Source organism: Dysidea avara, chromosome 3 (genome assembly GCF_963678975.1).
Source record: "Dysidea avara chromosome 3, odDysAvar1.4, whole genome shotgun sequence".
In the NCBI taxonomy this organism is placed as follows: Eukaryota; Metazoa; Porifera; class Demospongiae; order Dictyoceratida; family Dysideidae; genus Dysidea; species Dysidea avara.
The window spans coordinates 40683376-40695606 of NC_089274.1; the positions used below are offsets into that span (position 1 = coordinate 40683376).

General features: G+C 37.5%; 1 protein-coding gene across 5 annotated transcripts in view; it reads left to right on the plus strand.

Moving 5' to 3' along the window:
• LOC136250997 (uncharacterized) overlaps positions 1-12231 on the plus strand; it is a 33636-nt gene that overhangs the window by 18409 nt on the left and 2996 nt on the right. For 4 of the 5 annotated variants that reach the window (XM_066043361.1, XM_066043363.1, XM_066043365.1 and 1 more), the window contains 6 exons: positions 39-269; positions 2871-2992; positions 3041-3070; positions 3123-3158; positions 7369-7466; positions 7884-8097. In XM_066043361.1, the coding sequence (XP_065899433.1) occupies positions 39-269; positions 2871-2992; positions 3041-3070; positions 3123-3158; positions 7369-7466; positions 7884-8097 (731 nt within the window). The remainder of the gene's footprint in view (positions 1-38; positions 270-2870; positions 2993-3040; positions 3071-3122; positions 3159-7368; positions 7467-7883; positions 8098-12231) is intronic. The other variant, XM_066043362.1, reaches the window with a different exon arrangement.

The window sequence follows — 12231 nt, forward strand, 5'->3', positions numbered from 1 at the left end:
GTATTCATCTACTTTGCATTTAATTATTAATTTTGTAGTAAATATTGACAAGACTTCAATTCCTTCACCAACTACTACGAGGGAGCCAAGCTGTTACTCAATGAATCTCAACAGAGTATCTCCTACTATAAGCAATCTGTCCAAACATGATAAAAAGTCTTCTAATTCAACGATTATAATTGTTGTTTCTATTGCAAGTTGTTTGGCATTAGCAATGATTGTGATAGTGTCACTGATAATCTATTATAAGAGGAAACTGAAAAAGTCAAGTAAGTGTTAAAAGTACTTAAGCTTCTCTTCATACATACAGTATAGTTGTATTTACTGTCACCATAATGTATAGAGACAGTAAAACAATAAAGCAACAGATTGTTGATCAGTCATTGATTCTTGGTGTAAAGTGGACAACTATTATTCTAAAGGGTCTAACATATTATCAGCAGACTCTACATTGGTGACTACACTTTTAACTTCAGTACCACCACACTGCCAAGTATATAAAGTATCACTGAGTTTCAATCTTTTGTGTTTATTAAGTACTATAGGGATCATACACAGTTAGCACATCCTATTTACATACATAGATTCAGAAAGCCAAAAATAAAAAAAATTAGCTAATGCATTTCTGAGTAAGCTCACCTCATTGATAACCAGCACAGTTTTTTAATTTCATTTCCTTTGTCTATAGATAGGCAAAAGAATGACCAGCCGAAGTTTTAGCCTCAAAAGTCAAGAACTTCAGAAGCTACTGCACTTCAAAGTGGCAGCAACAGAAAGATTGATTTGTACAGTTAAAACTTTTAAATGCAGTATTATATGGAGATGTAACTTATACCATCATAACAGACAAATCCATTGTTTGGTAGATTATGTCTTACAAGTACTTCCTATGGCCAATAAAAATTGTGAGCAAAATATGAACAAAAACCACACGGTAAACTATATATCTGGTGTCTTATTGGGAGCATTGGTAGAAAACAAAGATTTTCAAATTCCTCTTGTGCTTTGGGAAATAATATGATATACCAAGGTTTTTTGTCATAGCAATTTTCTTCATTGTGAAACAAGTTCTCAAAACTTCACAGTAAAGATTATGGTTAATACATTCTACCGTAAAATTAGGCTTGCAGGATCTTGCAAATCCAACAATGAAGCGAGCGGTACTTTGTATTATATACGGTACCACTTTAGTATGGACATTCAAAGGCACTGCCTAGGGCTTAACTCGCATATTGACTGGCGATATCCCAAGCAATATCATAGGAATGCGGTTTGTTCATGGCTTTGATTTTAACCAATTCAAAACATATGATACGCTTTGACCTGTTATATTGAGGGAAATGGAGCAATAGAAACGTGGGTTTTGGTTTACAGGTTAGAGTAGGTTCAGTGTACTTACTAAGTTTTGACTAGTTGATAGTTACTATATTCAAAGACGAATGAACAGCCGTAAAATAATCATTTGGGCAATACATGGATACATACTTCTACCCACCAAGTGTCAACCATTGAGCAGATCACAGAACAACACAAAAGTGGGAACTAGATTTAAATAGGTGAGTGGTTTGGATTGATTAGTGGGTAAGTTTGTCCTTTATCACCTATCTTCATTACATACAAAGGAAAAAGTTATGAAAAAAGATCAATCGCATACGATCGCTTTGATGTGATGCAAACAAATGCTCATAACTTGTAACTTGTGTGTCCTTGGGTCTACTGCAACAAAAAAGATTTCAACTTCTTTTGAGTAGGCAAAATAAGATGATATCCAAGTTTTTATTGCTAGTCCCTTCCTTCACTGAGAAAAAGGTGTTCAAAAATTTATGCAATTATTTCAATAATATGCAAATGTTTCACCCATTGTATTCAATACTTTATACTGTAAATTTAGGCTTATGCAATTGTGTCAGGTTTTCGTAGATCCAGTCACATATATCAGCAATATCCCTCACAGCCGTGGTATATGAACTATTACATAACCAACAAGGCATAATTGTATATATTATAAGTATAAGGAAAAATAAGGAATTTTAAGTTCAATTAGGGATCATAGGAAAAAAGTAGGGAAACAAGGGAGGTCGCCTACACCTGCAGATAAACTAGTGAACATTTTATCCCTAATCCAGTCTATACCTGTTTGTTTACTTTTTTGTAACATTATTATGACTGGTGAACTTGCACATACCACATCAAAGAAAAAGATGGCGCCAAAGTTAATGTTTTCGTCTGAACGTGTGCCCCAGTTATCAATTACTGACTCGAAAGTGAAGTGGTCATTTTGCTTCCCTTTTCAGCTATGTTCAGCCCGTTACATAACATTACAAACGAAGAGCAGTATCATGAGCACCTCTGCAATCAATCCAGTCACCACAGAAAAATCCCGTTTACAAACAAGAAGCCTTGCATTGCGCTACCGCGAATAGGCACCTTGGGCAGTCAGCAGAAAGAAATGGGACACAAAGGAAGACAAAAATTAATCCATTATGCATGCATTGTACGTACTGCAGTATGCCAAAAGGCACATCTCAGGACAAAGTGACATTGAACAGTGAACAAATCAAGGCCATAGCCTTAGCTGTTATTGCCTGAAGGCATCAAGGTTTATGCCATTATTAAGATTTATTATCATCAACATCATTGCGGCCATTTCATGGCCACCACCTTTGGCCTCACTCTTTTATAGAGCTTGACTGTTTTAATTTGCATGGATTAATATTAGCTTCTTCGCACACTTAGTCTTTATTGTACCAGAATGCCTGCACTTTATCTTTATGCTGTGCACATAAATAATAATGAATAACAGATTATATAAATATTTGTAGTTTGCTGTTAGTAGAACCTATGTGTTCTATCAATAAATATTTCTGCAGAACGTCGTGTGCTGACTTCTGGAGAATTGAGTGCTACATATCATAGAATAGTGGATCACTCTCCATTTACACATTACTATCACATAGATTCAGATTCTCATCCTGGTCGTTTTAAACATAGGGTAAGCTAGTAAGTGCCATGTGTTTACATAGCATTATCATGATTTTAGAATTTCAAATCAAGAGCCACTTCATCTACTGTAAGTAACTGTTTTGGAATAATTGAGTATATATCTTAATACTTTTTAATAGCAGATCAGTGGCTCCTATGTGACTATCAGTGAAGTGGTAGGTAACCAAATATTATAAATTGGTAATAGTATTGAATCTATTGATGGTATCACAATAAGTAGTTACTGTATTTTCTCAAAGAGATACCACCAACTGCATATGTACCAAATGCTGCTTTTGCATTAATTTAATGACCAAGAAACCTTAGTTGAAAACTAGTGAACTATCCACTTCACTATGTGCGTATTCACTAGCCAAGTATGATACAAGTAGGGATGAAATGGTGTTGTGGGTGTTGCTAATTTCTCTGTTTTACACTATGTCACAAACAGATAAGCCAAGGTATGTTTGGTTAAGGAAAACCTAATGGTAGTGTGTTTTGCAGACTGGTTTCATTACAACAGACTCTTAACATATTATGTAGCTCTTGAAATGCTGGAAACACTATCATAAAGATCACGCCACAACTGCTGATATTGCTGTTTCTTATACATTGCAAAGATACATTGCATGCACATATCATATTAGAAAAACATCTGCCAGTATTAAAACCATAGAGTACCCAAATATATATACTAGTTTTAAATATTGAAACATGGGAATAGAGATCGCTGAAAAAGTAAAGAAACAAGGGTCAAACAAGCCAGCATGTTAAACACACAGAGATCTCTATTTGGACTCAGATGGATATGGTAGAAACTAAGGAAAAAACAGTAGTTTCTCCATAAATCAGGGGCAGATAAGTAGAGGAAATGCTTCTTTATAAAGGTTTAGTACTTAAGTCCAAATATAGATCTGTGTTTGTTTAACATACTGGCTTGTTTGACTCCTACTTTTTTCAGCAATTTCTATTCCCATGTTTTAATTTTTTACACTAGTAATAATAAGATGAACAAAATGGCATAATATTATTTCAGTTATTTAAAAAAAGTAGCTTTAGTGGTTCCTTTTGACTTCATATTTCCAGTGGGCCTATACTTCTTCCAAATTAACTTCTAAGAGATCTTTTGTGGTTGGGGGAGCTTCCTAAGGTGGTGTTTAGGTGTGTGTGTTCTATTAGGATTTTGGCAAAATAACATAGGCGATCTCTATCATGAACCACTACTGTGGTTCGTGATATATTTATATGGGCAAGCTATACATTGCTTTGAAGCATAGCACATGGCTATTCCTAACAAGTTTAGCCATTAAATTATAGTGACTGCATACAAGCATTGCTTATTTTTCTATTCGTTATGATGTAGGCAGGTACCATACAGCTACTGGCCTATAGCTACTTATCTAAAGTTCCAGTTCCAAGTGCAAGAGCAGTGAAGGAGCTAACATTGTACAAGTGTAAGAAAAAGTTTAGAAAATTTCCTTACAGTTGTTTATTTTATTTTTGCAATAACATAATCTGCACAAAAATGGCCAAGCTGTGAAAAAAGTGGCGGCCTTAAAAAGCCGGGTGAAAAAAGTTGTGAAATCAAAGGTGGTGGCCAACCAATGGCTGCAATGATGTAAATTTTAAGAATGCACATAGCCATTATTAGCATTAATATCATTGCAGCCATTTCTTGGTTGCCACCTTTGATTTCACAACTTTTTTCACCCAGGATTTTCAGGCCACACCCTTTTTCACAGCTTGGCTGTTTTTGTGCAGATATCACTTGTTTTTGTAATTGCAAGTTCCAAAGCCAGTATTGATACTTCCTATTAACTTTTTTCCCTTTACTAGAGGAATCATCGAAGACTGCATGGCTATGTGTATTTAAGTACGAAGAACTGAAATAAGACAAGTTTTGAAGGCATGTATATCCTAATGATAGCTGGGAAGATTCAATTCAAATTAGGAATGGGAGATGCCCTACCCTGAGGAGTTTCCACAGCAGAAATGGTTATTACCGTTCAAGCACTATGGAGCTACGGATACATGAAAATGGCATTTTCTTGGTTCTGTAAAATGAGTAAGTCGCCCGCCCTCACCAGCTCTACTTGGCCACTCAACACACTTTATATAGGCTATTTTCATAATTTTTGTAGTACTGTAATAGCAGCTAGAGCACACATTTTTTCTGAGAACTTCAATACAACGCATATTGAATGTTCTAGAATTTCCACTGATAGATCTACGAGCAAGAGTATATAATAGAAACCAAGAGTGTCAAACGGTTAGCCTGTGATTAATGATTGCATAAAGTAACACGGATATTTCAGTAATTGTTCGTTTGCGCGAAATGGTAATTTGAAATGTGTATGTGGCAACGGGTCTTTGTACGCCAGTTTTCCATGTTATTCAACCAATATTCAACAATTATTGTACAAGGAAAGTGTTGTAAGGACCCAAGATAACCCCAGCTCGCTAAAACAGCAAATGCACAAACGAGTGTGTTGCCACGCCTTCAAGGATCCGCTTGGCAGTACCAGAACTTTAACATTAGCCAATTCCCTTCAATGCTATCATGTTTTCACTTGATTTAGTGGCCGAATTGGGCTAAATACAGCAACCCTTAATGACACTATATTAAACGAACAATTACTGAAATATCTGTGTTACTTTAATCACGGGGTAATACACCCGTTCGATACTCTTAGCTACTATTATATACTCTTGCTACGAGATATCATTCTAGTATACTAAACCAGAACTTTCATTTATAAGGTAGAAATTAAGTGAGGTGAGCAAATGACAGCAGTTACAGAATGGTAAAGGGCTTGAGTATATAGGTGTGGAGGTCCATGGTTCGAAACCTGGAGAAATATTTTCCGTTTTTTACACACTTTTTTTTTTAAATTTCCCAGTGACTGTTCTATTAGAGTCTCTTGATCACGATTTTTGCATGTTTGGTTTTGCTTTATATCTCCTTAGCTAATACTCTCACTACTTTCAAACCACAAAAGGTTTGCACTACGATAGTAACTTCATGTATGGATTGATTTTCAAGTTATTCTGTCCTGCGGATTCCCTGTAGGTATGACAACAAATTGCTTATTTTCAAAATTGTGCATACTTCCATTGTTCTTAGTTAGATCTGTATGAAAATTGGACTGTAAATGTGCTGTATTATGCTCGTACTGGCCTCCATATTTGAAGTCAATCGATTAAAGTATGCACAAGTTATAGCAAGTGGAGCAAAAAGAAGCAAAAGATGAAGAAAAATATGAAGAAAATAAGGCAAACTTTGAAGGGACATATCTCAATGATGGCTAGGGGAAATCAATTCAACATTGGAATAGGAGGTGCCCTACCACGAGGGAGCTCTGCAGCATAACCGGTTAATTTCCATTCAGGCACTATTGAGCTATGAATGCGTGAAAGCAGCATTTTCTTGTTTCCTGTAAAATGTATACTTGTCTGTTGCGCATCCACACTAGCTGTACTTGGCCGCACAACACACTATCATGTGTCCTGATTCATTACAGGTGATGCATCGCATGCCACAAAGGAGGATTAAGGTATAAGTCCCTGATATATGCATTGTAACTGCTGTGGTTGACGAAAAGGCATGTCCCGTCTCAAGCCTAAACGATATCAAACAGTGAAGAAATCTAGCTAGTAGCCTTATCCATGCATGGCTGGGACATCAATTAGTCAGTTAGGCAGCCAGTCAGCTGATAGAAAATTCAGTTAAATTAAATAGAAGCTCATTGAAAGGATTAGGGGTTGCTCTGAAAACATTTATGAGCTACTGCCATGAAGGAAAAGTGAGGCTGGTTTTTAGGTGAGAAAACCCAACCCCTGTTGTAGAGTTCTACTGTACTGTATGAAGCAAATAATATAGCCTCTGGCACTAGTGTATGTACTGGTAAACATGTTATGCTGATATTTCAATAAATTAATGCATTTCAATCTTTGTGATCTACGAATATCAGCAGATGTAGTTCAACAATGATATCTCCAGCATTGTAAGATCTAGTAGTTTCTTATTGTTAAGACTCTGTTTCAAGCGAAGTAGTCTGTGAGTCCAGTGACTCCAGTCCATGAGTCCAGCTAGTCCACAAGTCTAATATTAAGATAGTACATCTGCGAAAATTATGGTTAGGAGTATTAAGATGCAACACTATTTAATAATAGCAAATGTGTGATCCGATTCTAGTTAGTTATGGCAAGGTATGTCCATTATGGATCAAAGTGCTACATTGCTCAATCATTCAGTCGAATTCTTCACTCATAATCAATCACAAAATATATACAATTGTCTTAAATAATTTCATAATTTAAATAATAGGTAACTTCTTAATATGTTGATCTGTTGAGGTCTAAATTCATGTTTCTTTTCTGTTGCAGTTTGACCCCTATGAAGTTCCTTTTAAAGTACCCTGCACTGACTTGGATAAAATATCTGCTCAGTTATGTAATGTGAAAGTATTGCCTAATTCTGTGGAGTAAGTTCAGTGTGCACATGTCAATGAGTCACAGTTGTAGTATGTGAAAGTGGTATCCATACATAAGTTAAGTCACACTCATATTTTACTCTTTAAGTAAACCTAATGTTTACTCAGAAAGACATCTACATGCCTGTAGAAGAGTATGCTACAAGATGAGGCATATAGCAGTGTTATAGTGTTACCTATTTGGTTTTATAGTTAGCTTGTACGTTTACAGCTGTATATGAAGTACTGTATGCTGCGTACCTAAGAAACAAAGTTTAAATTAGGATTAGTTCAAATAAAATGTGATACTATAAATTATATTGGGAGCACATAATGCTAGATGATTTTGAAACATACAGTAGTTCTGTGTGCTTATTGAAACATATTGTTTACATTTAGCAACTCTAGGATTGGTGTCTTTTTGTCCAGGTTAGGTACCATAATAGGATCAGGGAATTTTGGAACAGTGTACCATGGAGTATGGAATCATGATGATCAAGTTGAACAAGTTGCTGTTAAGATGTTAAATGATGGAGCAACGGAGAAAGACAAGATCAAATTACTAAAGGAGGCAGCCATTATTGAACAGTTTGCACACAACAACATTGTTAAGCTGTGTGGAGTTGTGATCAGTGAAGATCCAGTAAGCATTTATGTATAGTACAGGGGCGAATCCAGGAGCTGGCAAAGGGAGGGGCACAAACAGGCTAAGTTGTAGGTGGTTGGGGAGAGCCGGATTCTCTTGTTAGTTGCTGCATTTTTGAAACAGCAAATAATCACCTCTTAGCAGTGTCTCACTGTTGATTTTTGTCATTTTGGCCTTTGTAGATGGTTGTGAAGTCTTAAAATCTGTTTAAAAGGCTCTGAATGTCTTAACCAACATCAACAGATAATTAATTTTAGAAGCGCTTAGTATACAATAAGGTGCTGGATGACAATTTCACAGTTAGTTTGCCTTTGGTTTCAGGTGAATTTGTAGTAAATGCTAGTAAAATGTGCATATTTTCATGAGTTTTATAAACTGATCTTGGCCTGACATATTAAAGTTTAGTATTTTAATCAGACTCAGAAGTATGGCTGGCTCTCCGCAAGGTGAGGGGGGGGGGAGCATTTGCCCCAAATGCCCCATCCTGGATCCGCCGTTGTAGTATACCACACAAAAACAGCCAAGCTGTGAAAAAGAGGATACGGCCTTCAATAGCCTGGGTGGAAAAAAAGTTGTGAAATGAAATGTGGTGGTCAAGGAATGACTACAACCATTCTAATGCTAATAAATTGTAATGGCTGTGTGAATTATTAACATTTATTAGCATTAACATTAGTGCTCAGCGATATACCAGTAATACCGTTTATTGTGATAAATTAACATAACCAGTTATCATACCGTGACAGTCTTTAATAACCAGTATATCGAAATACCTGGTATAGGATTGTTTTTAATCCCTAACATTTGGTGTTTAATTGCTCAATTTGTTGATGGTTTAGCAAGCCACACCCTAAACAAACACTGAACACATTACAAGCACCTACCTACTTGTACTGAACTACATTCTTTGGTTTTTGGGATGCATACCACTTCATATTACGCCGATGCAATAGTCACTGAAACAAGCTAACTATACGGATATAAACAAGCTAACTATATACCGATATACCACAATAATTTCCTGTTACTAATACCATATATTCAAATTTCAATACCACCGAGCACTAATTAACATCACTGCAGCAATTTCTTGGCTGCCACATTTAATTTCACCACAACTTTTTTTCTCCCAGGCTAGTGAAGGCCACATTTTTTTCACAGTTTGACTGTTTCGTGGGGATTTCATTTCTTTTTGTACTCTATATGGCCTCCAAGTTGTTTTTCCCACATTTCTTCTTATCTATAGACACTATGATGATTAGTGAAGACAGAAAGTTATAAATGTATTGTTTTTTTGACTTTTTGGCAATAATACTCGGAATTTTAATAGAACACACATAGAATGTTTCAGGATAATCTAGAAATTTCCACGCAATATTCTTTACAAAGTAGAAATTAAGTGAGGTGAAGAGTCATGATAGCAGTGGCTTAGTGGTTATGGGTTTGGGTGTTCATGTCTGTACTACAACTGGGAGGTCCAAAGCTAGGAGAGAACGATTCGGTACAGCGTGATTGATACGGATGAATAATAACGCACACCACACACACTACTACATTACACGTGACCATCTTATTACATCATAATAATTATTCTAATTAAAGTTCGTCAATTCTCTACGTCCTCCAGGGCCCGGCGTAACATGGCTGTCCAGTTTGAGATTTTCTGTAGGCCTTAGAGGCAGCCTTCCTACGTTCACTAGAGGATGTACTAGAGTCATCCATTGGTAGATCAGAGTCACATATACATTGAGTATTATCATCAGGGGTTTCCTGAGAGGTATTGTCATCTGAGTAGGAGACTTCTAGGGGATATAGTTTCACTATAGGACGAGTTGTTCTATAATTACCCATTCTAATGTGGGCGGTACGCACCAAATTGTCTCTTCCTCTTATGAGTTCCTCTACAATAGCTAGTCTCCATTGTAGTCTGAGCTTGTCATCATGTACAACTACTATATCTCCTACCATTATGGTCTGTTGGTTGTGTCCAGAAGTCTTGTTATAAAATTCCCTCAATGAGGTCTAATATTCCCTTTTCCAGATTGATGGGTTGAGTATGTTGGTCTACTCTCTTCCTCATACTACTACCATTGATATAAGTATCTCTTCTGGGTCATCTAGCAGATGAGGAACTGGACGAACTCTTCGGCCATATAATAGATGAGATGGGGTTAGTGGTTGTGGATCATTTAATTCAGGTAACATGTATGTCAGAGGTCGATCATTCAGCTCCAGTAATTATCAGTTCCGATGAGCAGCAATATAGCAAAGTTACATTCTGATATTACTGGGTGGGCAAGTTTCAGATCTCGTAAGTGTGGCATGTTGTAAACTGAGGTTGATATGGAGTTCTGAATGGGAGCTGCGATGGATGGCACAATCAAAACTGACATAGAAATTAGTTCACTGGATTGTGTCTCTACTGTGGCAACTCCAAGTCTCTGGTGTGAAGTAGATGTGGTTCCAAAGGATGCCACTGCCAAATCGACATGTAATGTCGGAGAAATCTGCAGTTCATTGGCCATTTCAGCAGAAATAAATGGGTACTGTGCTCCTTCGTCAAAGAGAATGTTGGCTTGGTCTTGACACCACTAGCGATGACAGGTGCAGTAGCAGTCTTAAGTAAACAGGTTGTGCTCTGAGGAGTCTTACAGCATGATGCCGGTGTAAGAAGTCCAGCAGTGGTGCACTATCTGCAGTCTTGTTCTCATTACAGGGTGTCTCGAGTGTGTTGGGTTATTCACTGTTGTTACAAAGGCTGATATGATGTTTCTTCTTACACTTTCTGCAGCGAAACTTAGATGGGCACTGGGATACCCTGTGGTGGGCCAAACAGTTAAAACAAAGATTGTTCCTCTTAACTATCTCAAGACGTTTCTGGTAGTCGGTGACAACATCACAGTTTTGTGCAGCATGAGGCCTCTTGCAAAACAAACATTGATGCTTCTTGCTATCAGGATTACTTAAGTATTGCTTCTTACTAAGATGGTCTCGAGAGTTCACGTGGAGGGAAGCTGCAGTTGACCTTGGCATGAAGTTGTGTGTGTCATACAAGCTAGACTCAAGCGCTCTGATTTCCTTCAAGATTGCTGCCATCAGATCTGCTAGAATCCACTGGGTGTTGGAGTGTGTTCACGAGCCAAGTTCTTATGGATATCTGGGGATGGCTTTCCCATAAGGATCGGTACTAGGATGTCTCCATATGAGTGTTCAGATTTGCCCAATGATGACAATCCCCGTATGTGACCTTAGACAGAGTCATAGAAAATACGTAAGCTGGCAAGACTTCTCATAGGGGATGGCATTTCCAGAGTGCCTTCATGTGTGCATTAACTAGTTTGTGTGGTTGAACATATCTGTCTTCTAGCAATGTAATTGAGTGTATGTAGTTTGCATCTGTTAGTGATAGACCAGCAATTGCTTGAGCAGCGTCTCCTTGTAGCTGTGCCTTCAGGTATGTAAACTTCTGAATGCCACTTAGGTTAGGTTGGGGTTGGCATGTATCAACACATAGGATGAGTTCCAGAAAGTTTGCCATGTTAGGGGGTCTCCTGAGAACATGGGTAAGGTAAGCTTTGGGAGATAACTGTTGGTAAACTGTTGGATATCTCGCCTCGGTGTGAATGTGTGTGCCGGTATCATTGGGTTTAAATGTGTACTCATTGGTGACTGATACAAGCTCCTGGGGGCAAATGCTGTTGTAGTTAGTGGCCTCAGTGGACTGATACTGTTGAGTGTGGACGTGTGAAAAATTGCTGGAATCAGAGGAGGTGGCCCAAAGGTATCACTAAATGTTACAATTGTTACTGTAGAAGACTCTGATACATGGTGTGCTATAGAAGTCTCGCTAATACTGTTGTGTTCTGTCATTGAAATAACTGATGAGGAAGTGCCACTGTTCTGTGTAGCAGTGTTAACTGTACTTGCTGATTCCCCCACTGACTGTTCAATACCTTGTGATTGTGGTATGACTGGCTGTTAAGATCATCAGAGCTAGAAAGTATATCGAGTTAAACAGTACAAACCAAGTTTCACCACTAGCTAGTCTGTCTTAAGTGACACCACAGTCAGTGATACCACAATCACTAGGCTTTACTACACTACCAGATAGTCAGCCTTTAGTGACACCAC